The sequence below is a fragment of the Amblyomma mixtum genome, chromosome 2 (assembly GCF_055824585.1).
Source record: "Amblyomma mixtum isolate Tamu chromosome 2, ASM5582458v1, whole genome shotgun sequence".
NCBI lineage: Eukaryota > Metazoa > Arthropoda > Arachnida > Ixodida > Ixodidae > Amblyomma > Amblyomma mixtum.
The window spans coordinates 110,930,717-110,958,505 of record NC_143013.1 but is presented as its reverse complement, the minus strand read 5'-3'; the positions used below and the strand labels follow the sequence as shown (position 1 = coordinate 110,958,505).

Here is a 27,789-nt window from a genome sequence, read left to right as displayed (position 1 = left end):
GGAAAGGTACCATGGCGGTCAACTAAAAAGAATTTGCCGCAAAATAGTCGCTGTTTTTCCGAGGACTGTTTTTCTCCTTGCAGCTACGCGTCCTGCTTTCTTTCTCCACAACTCTCGTATAGTTAATGTTGAGTTTACGAGAAGAGTACAGCACTTTGATCAGCTTACGCGGATGCGAACTGCAGGCATCTTTACAGCCCAATTACACAAATACAGAGCTATGGATATTTTTCTACTTATTATTATAGTGCGCTGTCAGTGAGGAACTCGTGTTTCCGGCTAAAGTCATGAGCCGTAAAATGCCGTTCCTTGCCGTTCCGTGCCAAATTTACCAAAATTCCGTTCCAAATTTACCTGCCAAAATTCGAAAGCACTAATTGAAGTCACAAATGGAATGCAGCATGTTTTGTCAACTGACAACGCAATGCAGTCCTAAAGGGCGTTGTAAACGTAGCAAACTATCGTGGACTTTCGAAAAAATGTTCATGCTGCATGGAGAGAGGATTTGAAATTGGAAAGGGCAGTCACTGTCCTTTACGCTGTCCAAACGGCACGAGGCTTTGAGATGACCCTGTAACGCTGCTCTCATTACCAAAGTGTCTGAGTGAAGACCAGAGGGACAAAGCATGTGTTTGATTTTGTATCAAACGCTGGGCGCAAATTACTCTTTGTGTGACTGTCGTTCAGCTTAGCTAGCGGTTCATGTGATGTCAGATACGCACTCCAATGGTCGTAGTATTTAATGGCGTTAGCGCACGGATCCCGTAAACAAAGACGCAGTGACGCCGTTGCTGCACTGCTCTGTTAGCAATGGAACGCAAGGCATATTGTGGAACACCATTATCCTTGGTGCTAGTCATCCTGCTGGCGACAGGTGTGTCAGGCGACGAAATTACCAGTTTTTGGCAGGTAAGCTTCGATTCGAATGCTTTTTTTTGTGGTTTCTGAGGAGCACAGACGCTGTTTTCGACGGTAGGGCATAGCAGCCGGTTTTGAGTAGCAGACATGACACCTATGGCGTTCATTCGAACTTTACAAAACTATAGATAAAGGAATGTGGCTTGATACCCATCGCAAGTAAATAACCGTGCTTATTTACAGTGCCTTGAGAAAGAAGGCGATGATGCTTATGGTTTTATGGGCTTTAATGTCCAAAACCCACTCAGGCTATGACGGACGCCGTATTGGAGGCCTCAGGAAAATTTCAGCCACATGGGAAGCTTTAAGGTGCACTGACATCGCACCGTACGCGGACATCTTGCATTTCAACCTCCATTGAAATACGACCGCAGAGGTAGTTATAGGAGCTGAATCTTTCGGTCAACCGCCGGGCACCTTATCCACTGAGCCGCAGCTGCGTCACAAAGGCGATCACTTTCGTATTAGGCAGCAATTAGAAGCAGCTCTTGCGCAGAACGAAATGTGATCGAAATTCGCCATGAATTCCTTATTGTAGTATTAATTATTCGCTGGACTTGAATAACATATTCCTGTTTGCGGGATCATGTCACCTGTATCATAGATGAAAGTTTTATGCAATCAAGAAATTGCACAAGCTTGTGGTAAAATGTGCACGCGGTGTACTCTTAGGCTGCGAAACTTATAGGAACTCCTCGATTACTTGTTGTTTCTGTTGAAAGAAAAACTGGTAATGGAGCAAGAAACGGGGACACAGAAGACACACAAAAGACAGGGCTCACTCCAACTTGAAACTGGGGTTTATTGAAGGTTTGAAGGTTTATTGAAGGTTTGAAGGTTTATTAAAACGAAATACAAATGAGTTGTAAGTTTCATAAAAAAGTTAGTACAGTAGGAGGTCCCAAAGTGAAAACTGTCTGGGGGACCTCCCATCAGGAATACATAAGGAAAGTGCATAAGTTTGGCAGAGGAGCTATAAAAGTATACAATCAAGTTAAAACCTATTAGTGTAATTTGCGGCAATGAATAAGTTATACAATAGTTAGCGGGCATAATTTAACAAAAAAGGCATAAAATAGCAAAACATAAGAGCAATAGAAAGAACACAAAAAGACATCAGATAACAATGGGCATTGAATAAATGCAGATATAATACACAGGCGGAGAAAGAAAAAAAAAGAGGTTCCAGAAGATTAACAATATGACCGTTTGCTGTCAGAGTGGGGAACATAATATAAGATGAATAAGATGAACATAGAATAAGATTGCACCAAGCTTGCCCTTTGTACCACAACCAAGCCATATCAACAAATGCATAAACGTTCTACATATCAACATGAACCAACTCGCCCAAACTAGAGTTTTACTTGTTGTTTCTGTAGCCTACAATAGTTTTCTGTATGTATAACGGTTTTAAGGACTATAATATGAGAGTACTTGGGCCCGAATAGTCTTGGAAGTAGCATTAAAATATTTTTGGAATTTTTGCAAACAGTTTGGTTTAACAGTGCGGGTAACTTTTTATACAAAGTGTTGTCTTTATTACTTATACGCGAAAGACTCCTTTATGGAAGAAGCCTCAAAAGGGACAAACCATGCTCTCTGTGTTTGTGAGACTTCGTATCTTCTTAGTTTCAGAGGGACCCATCATTGAGATAATTGAGCTGCAATAATAGACATTATGCTCTATGCAAGCATCGAAGAAGCGTTGCTTGAAGGGCCAGTTGGTGCATGCTTACAAAAAACAGTCGTTGAAATGGGCGCGTTCGCACGCAAGAATAAGCAGTACAGAGGACTACGCTCCAGAGCCGTCTTACTACTCCTCTTTCTTGTGAGCTCCTCCTTTTCTTCTGTTTCTTTTTATCATATATGCAAGAAGATATATGGAATGCAGAAATTCATGCTTATATGTTGTGTGGATAAAAGATATATTGTTGGAGGCTATATATATATGAAGTGTCTCGCGCTGGCTGGCTGCCGTATTCTGCTGGTTAGCGACCTGTCGCCCTACCTTCCTTTACAATATATACATGACAAGTCTGTAAAAATAATGTTCCTACATTACGACGTTGTAATAGCTATATCGTTTACAAAGAGGCCCCTTCACAAGGCTTGGCGCGACTTAAAGATTTGAGCTCCACGTCGTATTCAACAATTCTGGACGAAAGCATTTTCAACGACAAACAGTTTATGAACGCAGTGCCTCCATATGGTGTAATATTTACTACAGTAATCAAGGTAACCGCAGATCACCGGCCGACGTTGATGCATTTTTTTATTTACGTTTTTGCTCTCGTCAAAAGCCTTCCCGATTGGTTTTCTATGGCTGTACACTTTTCGATGCCATTGATGGTAGCACTTTAAAGGAAAAGTTTTATCATATATCACAAGAATGGGTCATTATCGTCAATATTTCTACAAGAGTGTCTCCAAATTTTCAAAATTTTTATCCGAAAATATTTTCTATTGACATGGGAAATGCGTACATTTTGCTTGTTTGGAAACAGACCGTTGTCCTCCATGTAAATGCTCTCCACGCAAGACGTGATGCTCCAGTTAAGAGACACGGTACTAAAACAAATATCGGGCACTCGAGAAGGCGCAATCTTGGCCGTAGACCTCAAGGGGGCCTTCGACAACATCGGCCACAATGCCATTCTCACAGAACTCTCGGCAACAAACTGTGGGGAAAGGATCTTCGCATACGTAAAGGCCTTCCTGTCTAACAGAACAGCAACGATCGGCATCAACAACATTAGGTCAGAAAAGAAGACGACGTCAAACAGAGGGACGCCACAAGGATCCATCATCTCACCTTTGCTCTTTAACATAGCAATGATTGGATTAACTAGGAGACTGAAAAACATCAAAGATGTAGAACATTCAGTTTATGCGGACGACATCACAGTGTGGACGACAAAAGGATCGACGGGAAACAAGCAAGAAATACTGCAAAGAGTGGCGGATGAGATCGGTCAATTTGCTTTATTTAGCGGGATGCAGTGCTCCCCAGAAAAATCAGAATTTATTAGACTTCACAAAAATAAAGAGGACAGGGGAACGATAGAATTAGAGATAGATGGACAACCCGTAAGAAGGACAAATAAGCTTCGCATCTTGGGAATGTGGCTGCAGGAGAAAGGCAAACGGGACCATACCATCCAGCTCTGGGAACACTCCACGAAACAGATATGCAGGATGTTAAGCCGGATTACGAACAAGAGAAAAGGGGTGAAGGAGCGAGATGCGTTACGGATCACTTCTGCGCTCATCATACCGAGGATGACGTACGCGCTTCCGTACCTACAACCTAACAAAGGGGAAAAGAACAAAATGGAAACATGCATCAGAAGGGCGTTTAAAGGGCCACTGACCAGGGTCCGGACATTTTTGAAAAACAAGCCCACTGCATAGATGAGGCATCGAAGATAACCTCTGCAAAATACTAGAGCCATGCGCGCCCCGAAAAGCTGCGAAAATTCAAATCAAAGCCCGTTCGTTCTTTCCTTCCTTCAAAAACGGGCCCCGCCCACTACTCTGCACCCCGCTGACGTCAAGGGTGGCTACTTTCGCTAAAGGCACTCCATTGGTGCATCGTTCTGACTGACGGGAGAAGGTTGGGCGTAGCCTTGGCGTCGCGTCGTCTGCACAAGGCTTTCCGCAGCGCCTTCTGTTCTGGCTCATGCCTCCAAACCCGCATGAAGGAAAAAAAAAAAAACTGCGGAGGGAGCGTGCGGCGACAGCCTTGAACCCTTGCCATAAAAAGTAAAAAATAGTAAAACTGAGGGAGTTGGTTCGCCCCCCCCCTCCCCCCCCGCCGTGATCACGTCACGAGAAGCTCTGCGTGCGCGCTCCCTTCTCAGTTTCTTTTCTTCTATGCGAGCCCCCCAAAACAAGGTTTTAATTAGTAGTGCAGCAGAGCCTTTCCCTCGCTCGTCCACTTGAGCGCTCCGCATAGACACCGCTTATCCTCCATGCATCTTGCGTACGCCCTGACTCCAATGAACGACATGGGCTTCGGAGCGGAGAAAAGACACAAACACACAGAACACAAACACACATGAAGAAAAGCAAACGGGCGGTTGCCGGGTCCGCACTTCGCCGTGTGTTTCGAACAGAAACGACTTCCGCCCATCCGCTCGTGAAACGGTGGGGAGGCCTAAAAAAAAAAATGAAAAGGTGGCTCGCTAACTGGGAATGACAAACAGATGTATGAAAGGGTGCGCTCGCTAACAAGTCTAGGTGGTCGAGCCGATCGCGCCTCTCGATCGTTCAGTGTGCGGAGAAAATGCGACGACGCTGTTTCAGCCCCAGCAGCAAAAACCAAGAAAAGAATTCTATTGAAGGCGGGGCCATGACGTAGCCCCGTGACGCACTCCACAGACACCACGCCTCCGGCTTACGTCGGAGAAGGAAGGGGTGATTTTGCCTTGCCGAGCCTACTCGACGAGGAGCGGGAGAGAAGAATTTCGAGGAGGGAATGGAAGGAGAGGAGGCTCGCTGAAAGAGAGGTAGAGAGTGTCTGCTGAGCTGGGGTGGTCCGTGGCCCTTTAAGCAAGCCTTAGGCGTCATGACCTGCGCCTCGACAGAGAAGCTGATGAACATGGGGGTGTACGGCACCTATGAGGAGCACAGCGAAACCATGCTCAGATTTCAAATGGAAAGACTGAAAACAACAGCCGCTGGCCGCGCACTACTGATCAAGCTAGGATACCCGGCAGAAGACGAGGGCGATGACAAGACAGACATTGACAGCCAAATTAGGAGCACTTTCTTGGTTAAACCAGTGCCCAGAAACATGGACCCGAAGAAGCACGAAGGAAGACGGGCGGCGAGATCATTGGAGTTGGACAGGTTCCTAAAGAAGAAACAGATGGTTCTGTATGTTGACGCGTCCAAGTACAGAACGAAGGAAAACGCTAGGGCGGTAGCAGTAGTGAGCGCCATTGGGAATATAGTTACTGGTGCATCAGTGCGTAAAAGGACAACACAAGCAGCGGAAGAGATCGCCATAGCTCTAGCCCTGACTGAAGCCAATCGGCTGGAACTGAGTTACTGGATAGCCACGGATTCTCAGGCTGCAGCAAGGGCGTACAGAGATGGAAGGATCGGCCGAAAAGCCGCGAGTATCCTCTTCGAACAAAAACAACACAGACATGGATCAAACAACACAAACATTCAACACACCATCATTTGGGTCCCTGACACTGGGGTTGAGGGAAATCTCATGACAGACACCGTTGTCCGAGGGTTCACGAACCGGAGGGCGGGTTTGCCGGTGGAACCCTTCAGCACGCCAGAATCTTACGGGGAGGCAATGAAGGCGTTGTTGGGAGCGCGCAAGAAGTACTCGGCTCCGGCGGATATCCTCGACAGAGAGCAGGCCACCACGCTCAGACGACTACAAACAGACACTTACCCAAGCAGAGCCATGTATCACAAAATGTGGCCGAACAGATACGCGAAAGAGTGCGTGTGGTGTGGGGGCTACGCCACAACGTACCACGCCACCTGGGGCTGCGAAAAAAGCCCTTTACTACCAAAGGTAAATAGCCCTAGTCTAGAGCAGTGGGAGGCCCTCCTGGCTGACTCCGACCCGAGCACTCAGCTTGTGCTGGTGACGAGGGCCAAGGCAGCGGCGGAGGCCAACGGTATCCTGGACTAGGGAAGACCGACCACTGTAGCTCCACATCTATCTATCCCCATCCCCCTACTCCCTAACTCTTCCTTTTGAAAAAAAAATAAATAAATGTTTTTACTACTACTACTTGCTTGTTTGGTAACGTGTGGTATATGTGGTTTAATATAAAGTCCCGATACTGCCCTTGGGCTCCGTGAGACACTGTAGCGCGCTATTCAGATTAATTGAGACCGCGTGGAATTCTTTAGCCTGCATTCACTCCTACCTGCACACAGGCGTTTCTCGCAGTTCACCTCCAACGAAATGCCATCGGAATTCGATACTGTGGATTTATGTGCACAAAGGGAAATTTAAAGTAAGATGCAGAAACAAATTTTCACAATTTCAGTGCCAAATAGACTAATTCAAAAAACGTCTGTAAAGCAGTTGCAATTAAAAGCATAGGTTTGTGGGCTGCAGAAGTTTATTCCCCTAATTTGACAAAGCACGATGCCTGCATTCCTGCACACATCGGGCTGGCTTTATGCAGACAAGGCTGTGCGTGCTATGTTCAATTCACAATGTTGTTCGCTTCATAAACTGAACAGCTGGACGCAGGCTGAATAACGTCGACTCACCAAACTGCCATCTACTCTCAATTTTTAATGTCGCCGAAGGCAGCAAGTTCTTTTTCGTTCCGACAGAGACAATGCAGCAAATATTTGCGTTTGTCCAGGAAAACAGTTACCGTCTTTTACTCGGAACAAATTTTGCTTTTGGTGTTTGCTCTAAGGTTGCGGAACACTGCATAGCGCTTGACTAGCATTCAAATTCCCCACGTTATTTCTTTCCATTTAATTTTGTGCAGAACTGTGACTAGATCAATCGCCGTTTCAGAAATGATGGCTTCGTGACGCGCATATTTTACCATGATGGTGGTCGTGAGCAATCTTCAGCTTCAGGAACGGGGGGACCGATATTTGTGAGGGGAAGCTCAGTCCAGGACTTCCTGAATAATGTGGCGAATCGGCTGTGTTGGTGCATAATTACAGGCACAGCAGCGCCCAAAAGACGGGGACAGAGTAGAAAGACAACGACGAGCACTGCACGTCTGCTATACTGCATATCCGCGGCATCATCCTTTGCTGATCACTCAGTCTAGAGCGCGACAGAAGAATTTACCATCAAGAAGAAATGAGGGGGGGGGGGGGGGTGTATAGGTACTTGCAGGGGAGGGAGGGGGGATTTGGGATGCCCCTGAAATAAGTGGTGTGAAGTGGATTGGGTGCCATTGCATGAAAAATAGCGCTCGATTTATTATTAGGTGAAGAAGGTCACCTGGAAATATTCTGCAATGTTTTGGTCCACCGACTCTATGGCTTTTTATAGAGGCAAACAGGGGTGAGAAAGTCATGGCGCAAATCGTCACCGACAAAGGCGAATCTACGCGCAGGTTTGGGTGTTGCGACCACAAGTGGAAATTTCTTGCGCCAGTGGTAGGCCTGAACATTCTCGGGAATCACTAGTACAGGGGCGCTATGCCGGAAGGCCCGAGTTTGGCGCTCGCCCGAGTTTCATCCGAGTTCGCGATGACGGCAGTCAGTGAACGAAGATAGCGCGGAACGTGCCCACGCAGCGGAGAATAAAATGTAGAGATAAAGCCAGGTAAAGGCGATACAAGCGCACCCTGCGCGCCTCTTTCACACTTCAAACACAATACACTGCGCAATACCAGGCCGCAGCGCTACCTGAAGTTATCAGCGCCATATCAGCAATCGCGAAATCGTGACTTCTCTGCTATCTATCTGCACACTCGCCGCTAGCTGTTTGACACGCCTTTTCGCGAGCGTCAAAGGCGTGCATAAGGCGTGTCTTCTCTTTCAGGCTCTATCTGTCTCTCCATTTCCGAAGACGAACAGTGCGCACTAGGTGCACTCTTGTACCAACCCTTTCTCTTCTCTCCAATACGTTAAAAGGCAACAGATAATATTATAAACGTTTTGTTCATTTCCAAATGTATTTTTAAAATCTGAATCCAATGAAGCTTTGTTGAAAAGCATAGCTTTAGGAAATTAACAAATATTTGACACTTTCTGCCGCTAGTGGCGATAGTGAGGCCATTGCTTGCAGCGTGGCTTGCATACGAACTAGAGCGGCAGCCCACCTTGCCGAAAACGAGAGAGCTCCTGCGTTGACACGCCGCCGGTAGCGCTACCTTCGACTGGAATGACTGGGCAACTACTACACGCTGATTCTGTCTTATTTTTCGGTCATTGCGATAATATATTTTATTCTGTCGTATATCAAAATATAACAGTCATGCATCTTCCGGCTTGCATAATACACAAAAGCAAAAAACTGAATGCACTGCATCCCCGCGTCACTGCTGCTCTCTGCAGTGACCTCAGGTGGAGTTCTCCGCTGCTACAGCCGCTCCCGCACCCCGCTATGGCCAACCATTGCTTTTAGTACGCTTTTGGCGAATCTCAGCGGTAGAAATTGGCCGTGCGAGCAACTGTGATGCGGTGTGAGAACAAAATTGCTTTCTGGCTGTATTCAATGATTCATTACGTATGCCTGTTGTGTGTGACGCCTCTTTAGTGCACTGCGGATGCGAAGATCATGCTACCCAGCGCCACAACTCATCCTATGTCATCAGACGCTGACTAAAAGCTGCGAAGGTGGTGGCGCGCGTATCTGCGTAGTATTTGTTTACGTCGCGTACTTCAAGGTTTTGAGGACTGGTTTTGTCACTAACGTCGATCGCCGTTGTATACCGCAGTGACATCGCAATAATATCGTTCGGGCAGGTGAGGGATCCTGTTTGTAATAATGGAATCGGACTTATAACAGAGAAAGGTGTTACGGTTGTGAAGTACGCAGTGCTTGCGTGCTGGAAATCACAAACTCTTTATTGCACTGGGTCTGGAGCAGCGACCGTTTGTCGATCCCGGATGTTTTGACACATTGATGCTGAGCTTTATCACCGATGAAAGGGCGGCCAAGCCAAACACCTGGGATGTGGTGTTGGAGTAGGACGTGCTGCAAGCACCGTTTCGTCGTCGTGCTCCGTGTTTGACGCCTTGCAAGCGGGTGTGACGCGCCGTCAGCGTTGTGCTGTGTCTTACGTGGTTGCAGCAGGCTATAATGTTGTGCAATCTTGGTATGCGAGCGAAGGAATCGGCGGCTGTCGCCACGTTGCGTGTCCTTCGCAGAGGAGCTTAGATTAATCAGCGAAGACGTCCGTTTTGCCTGTTATACTTCGATGGTCAACATCGTCGATGTCTGTCAGCAATCAGCACAGCCGCGCAGCATACCTGTAGCCGGCAGGGATGTTGGGAGTGGCCCACCCATAGCGCGTACGCCTATAATTTATGTACGGCACGCCGGGGGCGTGACCAATGGTTTTGAATGACAGGTGAACTCGGAGCTAAACTCGTGAACGGTGAAGTGCCCCGAATTCATCTCGGGACTATCATGGCGGCAGCAGCAGCAGCCTGGGTCATCGCTTCCTCTGACGGCAAATGTCAGTACGGCTGGCTGGACCCGTTTACTGCCATGGCCGACGGCGAATTCCAGCGACATTTTCGCCTCTCCAAAACATCGGTACGATAGTTGTGTAAAGAGTTAGGCGACTACCCACGCCTGCGGAGAGTGCGTACCGGGCCTCATTCGCATTCGGCCGAAGAGCAAGTCCTCTGCGCTCTCCGGTTCTTGGCAATCGGGAGCTTCCATGGGAGCGTCGGCGCAGACCGCTTTATTGGACGCCACCAAAGCAATGTCAGCGTCGGCGCAGACCGCTTTATTGGACGCCACCAAAGCAATGTCAGCCGCTGTGTCAGTGACGTCTCTGACGCGCTTATCAACGCGGCTGTGCAGAAGCGGTGGCTCGCTTTCCCCACAACTGTGGCCGAGCATGCGTATGTTAAGGAGCACTTCCTTCTGCGCGGCGGCATCACAGACGTCGTGGGATGCGTCCACGGGACCTACATTGGCGTAAAGGCCCCTTCGAAGTCCAGCCCTGACATGGTGAAGGCCAACTATTTCACGAGGAAGGCACATTATGCATTGAACACAATGGTTGTAAGAATGCTCTGTTTTTGCTTTCATGCATGTCATGGTTAATAGAATGTTCTCCCATTGATTAGTGATAGTGGTCCGTGTACTGTGCAGTGTCAGTGGATGTTAAGGAACACCATATGGTCGAAGTTACTGGCAGCCCTTCACCATGGCATGCCTCATCGCTTGAGTTACTTTGGGGCATTAAACCTCAAAAACCGCTTCCGTTTATCAGTAACTGAGCAGTTTTACACACAGTGTAGATAATTTTTTGTTTTACCTCATGTGTGCGCATGTAATAAGTGCATGGATTTTTCCAGCTATTTCATGCATGCATTTTAATGGGTTTTTAAACGGTAGCTTTTGTGTCACTTGGCAGATTGCATTCTTATGCAATATTCATAGTCACAATAAACGTTTCACTTTGGCTGAAGTGGAAAAGCTCCTGCCGGAAGCACTGGCGTCTGTAAGCCAGGAAAACTGGCAAAACTGTTGTGTTCATGTGGAGCAAGTTGAGGCTTAAGCATGGCAACGCGATATGATTGTTGACGATGAAATTGAACCGGTTGTCTTCAGCATTTCTGACTCGTGCAACTCCTCCTCTGATGAGTCGAGCACTGATTCCAGTGATGAAGATTTGAGTGATTTGATTTGAGTGATTCCAGTGATGAAGATTTGAGGTTTTCGTTTTATCAAATAGTGTTGTTCGATGGCTCCACATTTTTTTTTTCAATTTTGGAGCACTTGAATGATTGTGTTGGTGTACATCCCTGCACGTGTCCTTTAATTTGTATGCACTGTGATCCATGCCACGGGCTGTTTCCAGAATAAACCATTTCTCTCAAACACTGCGGGGTCAGCATTCTTTATTGTCCTGTCTCATTTATTGTTTGCTCTTTCGAAATATTTTTTTCCTAGCGTTGTACAACTTTTTCCGCATTCTTAGTTGACGCTCCGACAGTTTGGAACTCTTTTTACCTGGCTGCATGAAAATCCTGCCTGAGCAGCTTCTGCTCTTATAGGAGAGCAGGGAAATCGAGCCAAGCTGACTCTTGAGGCAGGACTATTTTCTGTCACTGTGTGAATCAACACTATGTTCAACATTTAACACTTAACACGGGAAAACAGGCCTTATCGAGGTGGTGTGTGTAAAAATAATTTGACCAGTCGGTTTAAATATACTGCTCTTTTGCCGCATATAATAGCCAAGTTATAGAGCTTTCTTCAATGACAAAGGAAAACGCGCTTTGCTTAAGAAGGGGAGATATCTTAACAAAAACAAAGGATTTGCAGATATGCACAAGAATGTGACACATATACAGTGAGAAAATAGGCGATTAAGAAGTCTAGAACATGTTTTCTGCGCTCCTGCATGATAAACCAGCATTCTAAATTAACAGACATCTTGATTCTGAACTTTGCGATCGGTAAAAAATAATTCTTGTCGCCAAGTCCTTTGGGCTATTCTACAGCACAGTGGCAAAGTCGGTCCCAGACTTTTTTGGCGAAGACTGGATCAGCCGCTAACCGGTTGCACAGAACAATTCATAACATGCCAGGTACCTTAAGAGAGGCTAAAAAAAAAAGTGGGCTCCTCGGCAACGGCGAAATCGAAAGTTGCAGACGGCCACTTTTTAATGGGGCAACTGCAGAGCACTCACCACGGTGCTAATTAATTAAACCCGACGAATGAATGTCATCTTCCGCACAAACCTCTCGCCTGCATCTAAAAAGTATGGTCACAGTGCTGCAGAATCGGGAAGAAAACCGCCACTGCTGACCAAAAGCCGGTGCGAGCTCATCGACAACGAATTTCGGACAGCTCACATTAACGCGGTATGCATCAAATGAACAGATGCATGCAGTTCATTTCAGAACACGGAATAATATTAAAGCGATTGTGAACAAAACGAGTTTTCTCATTCAGGTCACGCGAAATTCAACTTCCGATGAAAAAAAAAAATCTGCGAAAAAATAAGTTTCACCATGCGGGATTTGAACCCACGCACTTCCATTGCCTGTCGGCTCTACGGAGCGACGCGTTAGACCACACGGCCACAGAACAGCGCGGAGTAATACACCTCTCTTTATTTTTTTTTTGCGGACTACTTCCGTAGCCTTCACAGCGTTGCACGTGTGCCTCGTCGCCATTGGCAAGTCAGCTGATGACGGGACCGTAGCGTTGGTAGCGTCCCTCGCGGAACAAAGCAAAACTTAATAATGCATGAATCACTCTAAAGCGCTTTAAATCCAAATCTTGCACACTATAAAATGCTTATAAAGATGTACTAAGTGCATTATAAATTTAAACAAACCTTGTTTGTCTAATTGCACACGCAATGCATTTGGTGGAGCGACACACAAATGAAAAGTGCACCGGCGGTTGGCTCACGTGACCCGTTCTTTGTAGACCGCCCAAGAAGCCCATGAGGTGGCGCCGATGTGATGATAAAGCACGGAATATATCCAGATAACCCAATGAAGTTGGAGGCGTGACGGGGGTGGGATTTTGTCTTGCTACCATTAGTTCACTCATCCGAGGGCGTCGCCAGAGCTCGGGAAGATTCCGAGTTTCAGCAAACTCGGGCCTTCCAGCATAGCACCCCAGGTTTCAAAAATACATTGCCACCGGGCTGTGCGTATTACTCTTGATAGTGAATAATTTCACGTTGTGTCTTCTCCACACCTAACCTAAGAAGCTGCGGTCTAGTATTCCGCGCATTCTACAGGCGTCAGACACAAAAAGCGTCCTCAGCGTACATGTTGTCTAGAGCCTTTCGCAAGGGTCTATTTGAGGGAATTTAAAATCTGCGTCGTGCATATGACGCAAATAGTATTGAAAGCTTGTGAACATAGACATAATAACATAGAAATAATATTGCAGAGAAAAGTGGGCTAGATGGTGACTAGTATTGAAATGCATCTTGGCACAACGCAAAAAGACAAGGGACGATGAAGAAACCAACAATACAGACAGCGGAACATAAACGAAGATTAACACACAGGTGCGTCATATTTATATATCCATGGCAATCACAAACTAACCTAACAAACGACCACCCCAAGACACTGATATGCTGCCGCGTGCGGAACAGTATATCATTCAGATATGCAAACTATTATCATATAAGTTAACCGAGGTTTTGCTGGTCCAAGAGCTGGATTCCTTCTTAATACAGTAAGCTTCGTACGCTTCTCTACTTAGTTCAGAAGCGAACTTTTTTAAGATTGCCGCTTCACGGAACCGAGGCGTCAACGCACGGCAGTGGCGGTAGTAATCAGACACATGCCCACCCGCCGCCCATGCCCCTACTCCTGAGTGGTGCTTCTGAAATCTCACGTGCACATAATGTCCAGTTTGTCCAATGTAGCTTTTGTAACAGGCCAGGGGTATTCGGTAAACGCCGCGCTCGTGCACGGGACGAATTTGCCTGCGTGCTTAATTCCGCAATCTTCGTCGCGCCTTCCCAGCACCTTGTTGCATAGGCCGGCCAGATTTTGCGTTCCGGTGAAGACCACCGGCACGTCACCTTTCTCAGGCATTTTTCTTAGGCGATGCGAGATCTGGTGGTAATATTCAATAGTAACCGGTCTCTTGCATTGCGCGTCTTCACTAAGGCGGTGCTCATGTACACACCTAGCTTCTTTGGCACGGACCTCTAGCACAGAGGTGATCAACTCACAGGGAAAACCAGCACCGGTCACTATTTGTAGCTGGAAACCCACGCTATGCGGCATTCCATGATTGCATGACTTGTCCAGAGCAGCACACAGGCAGTTTTTTGCAATACCCTTTTTTACAAACTTGGAATGAGCTAAATGGTGGATTAAAAAAGCGTTTGTTGAAAAAGCCTGATACCTCCAGCACACTTGGGTTTCGCGGACAATACAGATATCCAGGAATTACAAGGATCCTTGCGCTCGCACCTCATAGGTGAAGCTAAGCCCAAACGAGCAGTCGGTGAAAATTTCTAGAACCCGGTTCACTGCCGTCATGTCCCTCATGCATAACACCTATTAGTTAAATAGCGCAATCATCCGCATTCCTGAAACCTTAGCCGAGTAGGCTATGTCAAGGAGTTCAGCTATTCGCTTGTCACTGTAAGATCACTGTAAGATATGTCACGCAACAAGAGGTCTATGAGAGAATCAATGCAAACGCCGAGCAATTGAAAGTTTTTTCCTTAAAAATTAACAATCGACGATGAAAGATGAAACCGAAGCATTTATAAAAAGTTATCTACATTTATTCCGCATGCATTCTGGAAGGCCAGAGGGCCATAGTCATAAATGGTATCTTTAAGAGCGCAAGGCTCACAAGGCACTGTTTTGTCTTTCCGAGAGACTGCCTTGCTTGCTAGATTGTGACTTTGTCTCTCGCTCCTTCTCTCTTTCCTTTTTATCCCCTCATTCCCTTCCGCACTGCAGGGTAGCCAACAGGAAACTTTTCAGGTTAACATCCCTGTCTTTCCCTCTCACTTTATCTCTCTTTTAAGAGCGCAAGAGTGTTTCTCTTGAGGTATGTAATAAAAGAAGTCAGTGACGTCTACTGAAAAAGGAAACAATGACTCTTTCCAGCTCTGATGCGCGCGAAGAAATGCGATAAGCTCTTTTGAGTGAACGGGTCCGCATTTTGACGTGCACTTTTTTACCATAAAATGTAATTGGGAGCAATGCGAAGCTACCCTCTCTATCTCAAGTTATTAAAGCAAGGTAAGTGTGTTTAACGTAATCGATGGTTTCTTTGACTGTTGGCCTTTCTTTGTTCCTTAACTGTTTTGAGACAAGATAATTAACAACTTCCGAGATGCACCAACCTCTTATCTTCAGGCATACGTTTAGTAACATCCTTAACCAGTGACAAGAGTTCCACAGGTGAATCCTGTGGAAGGAAGGTGTCACAAAATTGTCCGCCACGAAATGTAGCCCTGCTGGGCTGAAAAAACTAGAATTGGCTTTGTGTGACGGGTTTAACCACACAAATCTTGGGAAAACAGTCAAGAGGGAAAAAGCGGAGTGCTGAACATTTTCTTTTCCGAGAAAACCCATAAGGAAGGTGTTGCATTTGGACCAGTTGATTCTGAGCGCGATACGGGGCAGGGGGTATCTCTAAATTTCTTCAAAAACTTTCTCGCATGCTCCGAATAAGTGTACCTGTTCATAATGAAAAAAAATTAGAAGAGTTTGAAGCATTTCTTCGCGCGCATGAAAGCTAGGAATAGTCATTGTTTACTTTTTGAATAGGCGTTATTTACTTGTTCAATTACATACCTCAGAAGTAACTGTTTCGCGCCCTTTAAGTTACCTTTTATGGCTATGGCCCTGTGGACTTGTAGAACGCATGCGGAATAAGTGCGAACAAAATTTCAGAAACGCTTAGATTGTATCCTTCATCAACCATTTTGATTTTGATTGAAAGATTTTCATGGTTCTGGCATAACCCCCCTGCTGAGCGACATATTTTTATCTTACTGTGATAAATGAATTGCTGAATGCCTTGACACAGCCTACTCGGCAAAGGTTCGACGTGCGTGGATGAGTGCGCTATTTTCGTAACAGGGCTTACGCATGAGGGGGTATGACTGAGGTGAACTGGAGTCTAGAAATCTTCACCGAGTGCGCGTTTGGGCTGAGCTTCATTCAGGAGGAGCCAGCTCAAGGATCCTTGCCATTCCTGGATATCTGCGTTGCTGTCCGCGAAACAAACCAAAGTGTACTGGAGGTATCAGCCTGGCTCAAAAAAATCTATTTTAAGCTTCTACTACGCTCATTATAAGCTTATAAAAAGGGGTATTGAAAAAACACTGCCTGCGTGCTGTTCTGGACAAGTCCTGCAATCATGAAATCCCGCATAGCGTGGCTTTCCAGCTGCAAAGATTGGCCAGTGCTGGTTTTGGCTGTGAGTGGGTCACCTCAGCGCTAGGGACCCTTGCCAGGAAGGCTAGGTATGTACATGAGCACCGCCGTAGTGAAGACGCTCAAGGAAAAGACCTGTTGCTATTGTGTATTACCACCACATCTCGCATCGCCTAAGAAAAGGGGCTCAGAAAAGTGACGTGCCGATGGTCTTCGCCGCACCCCAAAAACTGGCTGGCCTATCCAACAAAGTATAGGGACGGCACAAGGACGATTGGTGCAATAAGCACGCAGTCAGATTCTCCCCGTGCACAAGCGGGGTCGTTTACCGAATACCCCTGTCCTGTGAAAAAGCTACATGGACAAACGGACGTTGTATAAAGGTGAGATTTGAGGAGCACCACACAGGAGGAGGTCCATTGGCTGGGGTTGGCATGTGGGCGACCACGGCCGCCACTGCCGTGGTTGCACGCCTCGGTTCCGCGAAAAGTTCGCGTATATAATAAGCAGAGAAGTGTACGCAGCCTACTGTATTAAGAAGGAATTCGGCTCTTGTGACAGCAAAACGTCGGGTCCTGTACCGAAAAAGTGGATGTGCTTAAAATTCATTTCAAACCTATTGTATGAAATTTATATTTATTTCGCATTTTTGTCCCTATGCTTAAACTGCAATACGAATGCTTTCTGATTATACTAGGAATAATATTTTGAACGTTCTTTAAAATACGTGAAAAGTACATTTGTGTCCGCTTAGTATATTTAAATGCGTTAAAAATATACTATAAATATACCTTAAACACATTAGAAATAGACTAAAAATATACATTAAATACATTAGAAATAGGCTTAAAATATACCTTTGATAGACTAAAAATATATACACTTCGGCTTACAAAACGTCTACTGGTCAGCTTCGCAGAATGAGACGGATTAATGCTTCAACTGCAAATCAAATTGTACACGCGTAGTTATCAAGAGCGGCATGAGATTATAAGGTCACCTGACGGAATGGGAACGGCAAAGATAACTACACAGCAAATCATGACGAAAGGTCCGCAGCAAACAGGAAATGGGGTTGTTGTATTGTTGCGACTGAGAGAAGGATGTAAAAGAAATTGCACGGGCCTGCCAACTGGCTCGAGCCGAGCCACGACCGCTGCCACGTGCAGATAGAGGAGAATTAAAAGATCAGAGGAAAGAGAAAAAGAAAAGAAAAGTGCACGGCTTGCCTTTTATTTACACGCCGAGAGCGACGCACTATCTTGCCCAGTGCGGTGGTTTTTTGTGTAAACACTATTATCCCAAATTATCCTAGAAGTGCCCCACTGGCCGCGTTGAAATCTGAAGACGATCTAGAACCGAAGTGCTAGTTGAAACTTGCATCAGGATTAGTTCAGGAGTCGAACTGTCAACCAACAGATACACGGGCGTTTAAGGGAGCCGGTCGGCCTTGCCGGTCGTGGTCCTTTTCGCTGACATATTCGGGCCCGGAAGTACCCAAGGCGCCTTTGTCGGTATAATGCTACCACGTTCACAGCACGTAGTGTAAATAAGTGGTGATTACCTTCCTGCTAGAAGTTACCATAAACTAAAGGACGACAGGAAAAGGAGAGATTTTTCTGTTCCCTGAAACGTCTTTTTGAGACATAGATTGTTCCACGGTAGTTTGGCGCCGCCGCGGTGGCTCAGTGGTTATGGTGCTCGGCTGCTGACCCGAAAGACGCGGGTTCGATCCCGGCCGCGGCGGTTGAATTTCTTTGGAGGAGAAATTCTAGAGGCCCTTGTACTGTGCGATGTCAGTGCACGTAAAAGAACCCCAGGTGGTCGAAATTTCCGGAGCCCTCTACTACGGCGTCTCTCATAGCCTTAGTCGCTTTGGGACGTTAAACCCCATAAACCAAACCAAACCAAACCAAACCACGGTAGTTTGAAGTGTAATGTAAATATGTCTACATGGACTGCCCATTTGTTAGATTTTAAGTATACTTGGACGGATTAATTGCGTATTTACGAAAATACACTTTGTATACATTGCCAACACCAAAATGCGATTTCCCGAAACTCGATTTCGAGCATTAGGTTTTTCGACGGCAGCGTGAAGTGTGCAGCAAATATGCTAAAGCGGACTGCCAATTTGCTAGAAATTAATTATCCTTTGGGCGAATTAATTGCTTATTTACGGAAGTACACTTCAAATACATTAACAGCACGCAAAAGTCATTTCCCGAAACGCGATTTCGAGCACTCGCCTATTCAACGGCAGCTAGAAGTGTGCTGCAAATGCGTTTAAAAGGACTGCCCGTTAGTTAGAATTGAAATATATTTTAGATGAATTAATTTCATATTTACGAAAGTACACTTTTTCTACATTGACAAGATGTTAAAATTGCATACATATGCGTTTAAAAGGAATGCCTCTTAGTTAGAATTCAAGTACGCTTCGATCAACCAATTTCATATTTACGAAAGTACACTTTTAATACATTGACCAGATGTTAAAACTGCATACATAATTTTTCACGTATTTGAAAAGTGCTCGAAGTCTGCTTTTAGTGAGGTAATGCTGACATATTTTAAGAATATATTTCGAATACCAAGCATGGAATTTCAGGAACGTATTTCCTACATATTTTTAGTGCATTCATGAATACAAAATATGTTTCAAATACAATTTTAGATAGCCCACCGTATATTCTAAACGTATTAGTTTCTGCTAAGGGGTAACTTATTTGATAAAGAGTTTGCACATCTGGATAACATGCTGGCCCGTACACACCAGCGCACCAGTGTCATATGATGGTCGTTTCTTAAGTTAAATTGTGATTGCGATGTAGTATAAATATATACTCAACTGAGTCATATGACTCAGTTGATTTTCTCCGCTCCGTCTTGTTGGTTTCTTCCTCCTTCCTTGTCTTTTTGCCTGGTCCCAAGATGCATCCTGACATAATACCGAACATTGAGCGCCCAATGTTTGGAAAATATCAAAAAAGTTTTTTCTTTTAACCGTTTCAGCCGTTTTCTCATGACCAATAGGCACTAGAGTAGCTGTCGTCGAGAATGTGCCCCTTTGGCCCTCATGTGGCACAGTGGCGGGTGTGTGGAGTATATAGCCTTTTGTATTGGTTGTGGATAGGTATAGTGGCATGCGTCCCTAAGTGCTCGTATGAGGGCGTGGAAAGGAGCGCCTTGTAGATAACGCTGTAATTTCGCCATTACTGTGTAGTACATGTTTTTGTTGTCAATTCCAGCCTTGTCTGCACCGTAAAACGATTTCACGAAGCAGAATTATTTGTGTGATGCCCCCCCCCCCTCCCCTCGCTGTCAATAAGTGGAATGATTCGAGGAATGCTGTTATCATTTTCCAGATGCTGTCAAACATGCCCCATACAGCCGTAGTGAACACCTCCATCGAAGATCCGACACTGCCGTGTGCGACCGCACTGAGAACGGAACTTGACCTGCCTGAAAAAAAGGCAACATATCTCGTCCACTTGAAAGGGCTCAACGGAACTGAAGAGTAAGATCATAACAGAAACATTTATAGTTTCTATTCCGAAACAAGAGTGCTGGCGAATGTTAAATATAGAGTATCAGCTGCACCAGAAAATTGCAGCGGATATGACGGCGTATTTGCGTTGTCACTGCCGCACAGAAGCCTAAAAAAAAGGTAGTGAATTCGTGACCAAAATTGCGACCTCCGTTCGTTTTCAATCGAATGAGAATAATGGTCAACGAAATGAACGTCCGCAGGGACAGCTGTGACTGGGATTCTTAAGACTCACTCCAGCCACAATTAGTCAGCAATTACCGGGCTATGCTGTGTGGCGGACGTAACTTCTCTGAAGGTGATGATATAATAAGGAATCTGTTGTACGCGATCAATTCCTCGAAACTCTGTTGCTCTACTTGTTTCGCGAAATGACCTCCAACCAGCTCCGCCCCCAACCGCCTACCCCCAGCCCTTTCCTCAGGTTAAGTATGTCATGGAGGGACACCGGAATACAGTATAAGTCCAGTCGTTAATGACAGCTGTATCACTTGTCACGGCCAAAGTGGTCCGCTGAGTGCAGCATCCACACTCTAGAAGTTCCACACGCTTTCCATGTCAGCCCACGCAGGCTCCTATCCAGCGGGATATCCCCCTCCCCCCTATCGGCACCCTCCATCCGCCTCACCTCGCCGTCACCCACGATCGCCTTCCAAAAGCGTCCTCCACCACCCGTCCACCAAGCTGTTCAAAAAGATAGCGTTGTGCTGAAGCGCCACCCCCCGCTGCTAAACCAACCTGCACCCACACAACAGCGACACCCAATAAGCCACCAAGCACCTCATGGAACCACCCAGTTAAAGTATTCATTTGAGTGAAGGCATCACAGTAACTAGAAGAATAAGAATGGGGTGGAGCGCATATGGCAGGTTCTTTCAGATCATGAATGGTAGCTTAGCAATATCCCTGAAGAGGAAAGTATACAACAGCTGTATCCTACCGGTACTCACCCATGGGGCAGAAACGTGGAGGCTAACAAAGAGGGTTCAGCTTAAGTTAAGAACAACGCAGCGAGCTATGGAAAGGAAAATGATAGGTGAAACGTTAAGAGATCGGAAGAGGGCGGAGTGGGTGAGGGAACAAACGCGGATTAATGACATCTTAGTTGAAATCAAGAGGAAGAAATGGGCTTGGGCAGGGCATGTAATGCGAAGGCAGGATAACCGCTGGTCCTTAAGGGTAACGGAGTGGATTCCAAGAGAAAGCAAGCCTATCAGGCGACGGCAAAAAGTTAGGTGGGCGGATGAGAATAAGAAGTCTGCGGAAATACAGTGGCGGCAACTGACAAAGAACAGGGTTAATTGGAGAGACATGGGAGAGGCCTTTGCCCTGCAGTGGGTGTAATCAGGCTGATGATGATGATGATGATAATTATCACAGTAATAATCGAGGGTAATTCAAAGTACTACCACGCTTCTGCCATCAGCTTTCAATTTTTTTCAGCCTCGAGAGGGGCTACAATGTATCGAAACTTTTTTAATAATGAAGTTTATTTTTGGCGCATCATTTCATTCTAGTGTAATTCTCAGTCCAGCGGGTATTTCTTCTGTACAGCCTTCAATTACATGTTGTTTTGCAACGATGAAAATATGTCTATGTGGTGGCGGCAGTGATATTGATAAGCGCGCTGCTGGTTGGCCCTACAACTACCGCTGACGGGCACACAAACGGCGTTCAGTGCATAGTGTTTTCAGGGTCACGAAACCCTTTTTCAAGTAGTGGAGGTCGCATCTGAACCCGTCCTCGAGGTGCGCAGCGGAATTTCAACATCCGAAACGCCAAATAACGCCCCCATAACGCCCCAGCCCGCCTGCGCTGGTTGTCTGCGCTGGCACTCCCTACAACGGGCCCGGGACGACTTCAGTGGGACCTGCGACTCTTACGCCAAGGAGTGGCTGGTTTCCTACGAGCGAGTCAGCACGCAGAATCGCTGGGACCGCACGATGAAGCTAAACAACGTCTTTTTTTTTTCACGTTGATGTCGCAGACCTGTGGTTCCACAACCAAGAAGTGATTATCCCCATCTGGTCAACGTTCATAGGTAGCTTCACCAAGGTATTTTGCCTTCCTGGGCTGCTTAAGCTACGCGCCAAGCAGCACGTGCGAAAACGGGCTCACCAGCCGGGCGAGACAATCACCAGCAACGTTCAAGACGTGGCGCATCTGCGCAACCACCTGATTGCTAAGATTCCGGAGGCCGATAAGATAAAGCATGTCATGAAAGGAATCCATGGGGATGCCTCTCAGTACTTCTGTTGCTTGCCGTCCCGGTTGCCTCAGTTGGTAAAGTGACTGCTCCGGTGAAGCGGTGGTCCCGGGTTTCGAGCCCCGGACGAGGACGAATTTTTCTTTAACTTCGAAGTTTCTGAAAAAGCTGTACAACTTTCCTTTGTAGCCGTAAATGCGGCGCTTGGGTGCACGTCAGTGAGTAATTACTCTCTTATTATAAATCTACTCCACCTTGAGGGATTCCCCTAAACATTTCACCAATTTCTGGAGAAGCGGCCGACACCGTGGCCTCAGTCATTAGTTTGCGCTACAGCTACAAGGACCTTCGCATGCAACAAATCCTCACTCGCCGCACTGTAAAGCAGGCAGAACGTCCTGTCTGCTGATGCCCTGGTAGCAGCAAGGCCGCAGCTCATGCATGGTAATAAGCAGTTCATCCGAGAAGAGGTCGAGCGTCCAATGGCGCGCGAATATGTAGTTGCAAACTCAGCACCAGCGCTATTTCCTGCCCTTCAGCCGACAATCCAGGGACAGGTCGTGGAGCCCCGGCCCCGTTAAGCTGTGGCTGCCCATGTTACATGCACCGCCATTCTAGAAAGACAGCCGTCCCATCTCATGGGCCTACATCAATATATCATGTTGTCGTCAAGGGCGAAGACCAGCTGCGCGCGCTCAGCGATAGCATTGCCGCTAGTGCGTCAACATATTTTAGTCGTGACAGCTTATTAATACATTTCTGCGTATTTTTTGTAAGCCATTACCAAATCATTCCGTCAAAGGTGATGTGACGCTACGATACCTATCCAAATGGACCAGAGCTGTTAAAGTAAGTCAAATTTTTGCTGACATCCGGCAGTAGGACAGGGCTGTTAACTTCCACCTGACCGTCTCTTTTACAGGCAGTTCCTCACCTACGATTATTCAATGGCTACTCCGGATGCGCCGAATAAGGCTACCCTCGTGATAGACAAAGGTAAGAAAAACAGGCGTAAACACCTTCGTCAGGCGTGCGAAGAATCCGCCAAGGTATTATTATTGGGACATTATTAGGTCAATACATGGATATTTGTGCTGCATAGGACTTTTTAATACACGAATTCAATATGCTATATTTTTATTGGCGCCAATGATGCTGCCCCCGTTGTTCCATGTGACAAAAAGAAAATAAGCGCAATGTTAAGCAGCTCTTTTAGGGGATTGACGCCATTGCGCAAATGGGGCCCGTCACGGACTCCACTTAGTCCCATCATAATATTACCTGACCACGAGCTTTATGAATCTTACCAGAAGCCACGGCACATTAACGTCACGTGAAAAAGCATATAAGGGTTCACGTACACTGACTCTCATCGATATGCACTTTGCTTATCTCTGAATCTCTATTTCTTAATTAGTGCCTCACTAATGGCACACACTCATTAGCATACTGTTCTAAGCTATCAAAGCCTCCGCGGTGGCTCAGTGGATACTGCACTCGGCTGCTGACCCGGAAGACGATGGATCGATTCGGCGGCAGCTGTCGAATTTTGATGGAAGCAAAATTTTAGACGCCCGCAAACTGCGGAATGTCACTGCATGTTAAAAAACCCGACTTGGTCGAAATTTCCGAATACCTTCAGTACGGCGTCTCTTAAAGCCCGAGTCGCTTTGGGTCGTGAAACCCCCCTAAGCTATATGTTATTAAACTTTGTGAAAGACCATGCGACATAAACATAGAATACTGGTTTAATTCCATGCGAATGGCATATGGGTAGCTTTCCTGACTCGAAATTGAAGAATGAATTGTTTAATTCCGAACAAATTTCTCTGATTTTCTTTTCAGTTCAATTCACTTTATACAGTTGCATGACGTAATGAAGCTTTTATTATTGTTGCGACCATAAATCACGATTTATGCTGTTTTAATTAAATTACATTATGTACAAACAAAGAATATCGACAAGGAGCTTGATGACGAGAGGGTCGATGGTGAGACGCTCGATGGTGGGAACGCTCGATGGTGAGACGCTACTGGGCCAGAACTTCGACACCTAGCAGCAATGTTCATATTATCGTCAACAACATCACCATGTTCTACGCAACTTAGAATTAAGCTATGCCGCTCGGAATGTTTTGGGAAGGGCAGTGCAAGTCATTTCCTTTTGCGCTTCGAAAAGTCTGTGGATACACCAGTCCTTATAATTCGAGGCAAAGCAAATCCATAGGTCGGCACACTCACTCGTGAGTGCACTCATATCACCTCACTCATGCTCACACTCACGTTTGTGAGTGTGAGTGAGTGGTCTTGTGTGTGAGTGGACGTGAGTGTGAGTGCGAGTGAGTGTTCGTGTGTGTGAGTGGACGTGAGTGTGAGTGCGAGTGAGTGGTTATGAATGCTAGTGATCATGAGCGTGAGTGTGAGTGAGTGGTTGTGAGTGTGAGTGGACGTGACTGTGAACGTGAATGAGTAGATTTGAGTTCGAGCGGCCGTGAGTGTGAGTGTGATTGAGCCACCTCTCATGGTGCCGAGGTATGAACAAATCTAAGGCAGTTACTGGCTTAAGCGACGTTCAGAGAGTGCAAATGAATTGGTTTAAGGGATGGGTGAAGAGGTGTGGTAAATCACCGTTTTCTCTTTCCTTCCAGACTACAGCAGTCCGCTCCTCATCACGGTGTCGTTCACGGACTTCCAGACCTGTTTTGTAGGCATACTACCTTTCGGAGATGAAGCAGAGCGTAAGGAACAAGAGCGGGGCATAATTATCGTTGAAGTTTACTGGGGCTCACTCAGAAAGAAGCGACCGAAATATGATCGAGCAGATACTGATATTCGCAGGTGTTTGCTGGGTCGATAAATGTTTTGGGGCACAGAGTGGACCTTCCATTCAAGAACTGATCCCAGCCAAATGAACGCTACTATAGCCAAATTCCCCTATTTGAAAGGCCTTGAAGCTTTTATATATCTTCTACGAACAGTTATCCAAGTGATCGAAACCCCAGTTACACATTTGGGAATAAAAATATAAGGCACTTTAACTTCAAATCAAATCAAATCTTTATTTACATCATCCAGATGTTAGGGGCGCAGACAAAAAGCTCTCACTGGAGCCTGATTGCGCGCCTGCGCCCCCGTACAAGGTTTCAAGGTTTGTTTAATTACATATATTGGCAGCAACTAACAAAACAATTGCGTTTGAGGAAAAATAAGCGAGACACAACTGACTCGGGAAAAATAAAAATAAAAAAGAGATAGAAACAGGAAAAAACAGCAAAAAAAAATAAGATGCAAAAATACTGGTTTGTAAGACTAACACAAAGCATTTAGCAATAATGGTAAGTGGTAGCTGAGCATTTGACGTCCATAGTTAGTTCGTATTTGGGGAATGAAGCATTTATCGCGGTTTCTTATGACATGAGTGTGTTCTCTAGGTGTTAGTTGAGACAAAGTTTCAAGAAAATTACGGTAGGTATTACTTCTCCTATATCTTTTTATTAAGTTGACATTATATAGCTCGTGTTTTGGAGTTATGTGGAAGGCATTAAAAAGGGGTTTTGTCGTAACGTCGCGGGGGATGCTTGCAATGCTTCTTATGGCTCGTTTTTGGATTACATCTGACCTGTTTAAGTTTGAGAGTGTGGTAGTTCCCCATACCGTGAAACAGTAGTTTAAAACGGAAGCAAACATGGAATTATAAAGAATTAGTTTCACTTTTTGTGGCAGAAAATAGCGCAGTTTACTTAACACACCAGTTATTTTTGACAGCTTGTCCGCTGTTTTATCGACATGTGTTGACCACGATAAATGCTTCTCAAAATATACTCCAAGGCTTTTTACGACGGGGACAACTTCTAAAGGCACAGACCCTATCCGAAGTGAAATGTCGCTATCGCACACTGTTTTATTTCTTGGCCTAAAACGCACCACTTCTGTTTTATGTATGTTTATAGATAGTGAGTTTACGATCGACCAATGATTTAAAAGATGTAAACACGTGTTTGCTTGTTCAGACAGATTATGTATATTGTTAGAGGTGAAAATTAAACTCGTATCATCAGCATATATTATAAATGTTGGGCGTGGGTCAATGAGAACGATGTCATTAATGTAGATGATAAAAAGTAGAGGCCCCAATATGCTTCCCTGCGGGACGCCTGCTAAAACTGATTTCGGGTCGGATAATTTATTGTTAATTACTACTTGTTGTACTCGCGCTGATAAATAAGAGTTCAATATGTCATGTGCATGCAACAGCCGAAGCTAACGGTTTCGCTGTGCAATCCAAAATTAAATTGTCGTGTTCGCAAAGCGTGAAGAATGCCTGGAACGAAAGTAAAGTTTGCGCTCACGTCTCTCATTGACGACCTCTCCCATGTCAGCGGGCCCAGCCTTCCGTGGCGCGAGTTGGCTTGTTTGGGTCGCGCTATGTACGCCAGCAATTCACCGTCTCAAGAGCTAGCCAGCAGGGGAGCGGGAGAGCATTCGCCAACTCTCGGTCTTTAAGACGTGTCGCGCTTTACTTAAAACTAATAAGACAATAGCGTTAGGGGTCCAGCCGGAAGAATTATATAAATGGCTGCATGAAATTCCCACTGGTTGACCGGTTCGTGGTGTCACAACCACATGACGTTCTTTGGGTAATTCAAACCACCCACAACAATCAGACAGCAAATGAGGGCTGGCGTCACTGCTGAATACATCGTTGTTCTACGGGGTCTTGACGTCATCACACTACCGCTGCCTCTGAAGGAAGAAACGTAATTCTGCTGAAATGAAACATAATTAAGCCTGGACTAGAACCGCTTCATCTTAGGTCGTGAACCAGGTGTGCGATACCTCTAGATCACTGAGGAACCTTCGTTCAAGGCGATAGTTAGGGCTTTTAATACGATTACCGCATACCGGGTATCAACATTATAGCATTGCACTATTAGAGCCACGTAGGACTCCAGAAATTGTTTCCCACTAATTCATCCCACCGGCGCTTTTTCTAACCATTTATATACTTGACAAGAGTTGTTACGTAGCCTTCTTTTGCTTTTCTTTTCAGAGTGCATGCTTTGGGTTGAAGTAGAATACTTGGAAAGAATTCCTCAGCACTGCAACGAAGCTTTCGCTGATTCTTGCGGCTCTGGATTTTCTCTTTACAGTAAGGAACTCTGCCATTTTTGACGAGGCACCGAGCAAAAGTAGCGCTGTGATTTTAGGATTATGCTGGCGACAATGTATCTAATTAATTTAAGGGAATCTTTACAGAATGCACGATTGAATAAACGGCTCTTAAGCAGTGTGTACGTTTCGCGCTTTGCGAATTGGCATAGGAGCGTTCCAGCCGCGCATATTTTCTTTTCAATAAAACTCCTGAATATTATGTGTCTGTCCCGTCGGGTGTCTGTGATTTCATTCCCAAGGGTCTTTGCAAATCTGCTGATTGCAAGATTTGAAAGTACAGCTTCCGAGTGGACACTGCGTGGCTGCTTACTTTCGTCTACTTGGTTTTTCTTTGGTGGTAAAATTATCCTGAACAACTTCAGTTAATAATCATTTGGTGATCTTTGTGGTAAAAAAGTGCTTTCATTT

At 45.7% G+C, this 27,789-nt stretch overlaps 1 protein-coding gene across 1 annotated transcript; it reads left to right on the top strand.

The window, feature by feature from the left end:
- Positions 1-618: 618 nt before the first annotated feature.
- On the top strand, positions 619-27,529 carry LOC149360571 (uncharacterized). The gene is made up of 5 exons (XM_089569327.1): positions 619-909; positions 19,822-19,973; positions 23,132-23,205; positions 24,858-24,947; positions 27,260-27,529. The coding sequence occupies exons 1-5, from the start codon at positions 811-813 to the stop codon at positions 27,379-27,381; spliced, it is 537 nt and encodes a 178-aa protein (XP_089425453.1). The 5' UTR covers positions 619-810; the 3' UTR covers positions 27,382-27,529.
- Positions 27,530-27,789: the final 260 nt, after the last annotated feature.

What these genes read in the sequence shown, in the direction of transcription:
- LOC149360571 (XM_089569327.1), top strand. Translation starts at nt 811, where the DNA reads ATGGAACGCAAGGCATATTGTGGAACACCATTATCCTTGGTGCTAGTC. An exon ending in AAATTACCAGTTTTTGGCAG is followed by an intron (nt 910 to 19,821) that starts GTAAGCTTCGAT and finishes ATCATTTTCCAG; the next exon opens with ATGCTGTCAAACATGCCCCA. An exon ending in GGGCTCAACGGAACTGAAGA is followed by an intron (nt 19,974 to 23,131) that starts GTAAGATCATAA and finishes TCTCTTTTACAG; the next exon opens with GCAGTTCCTCACCTACGATT.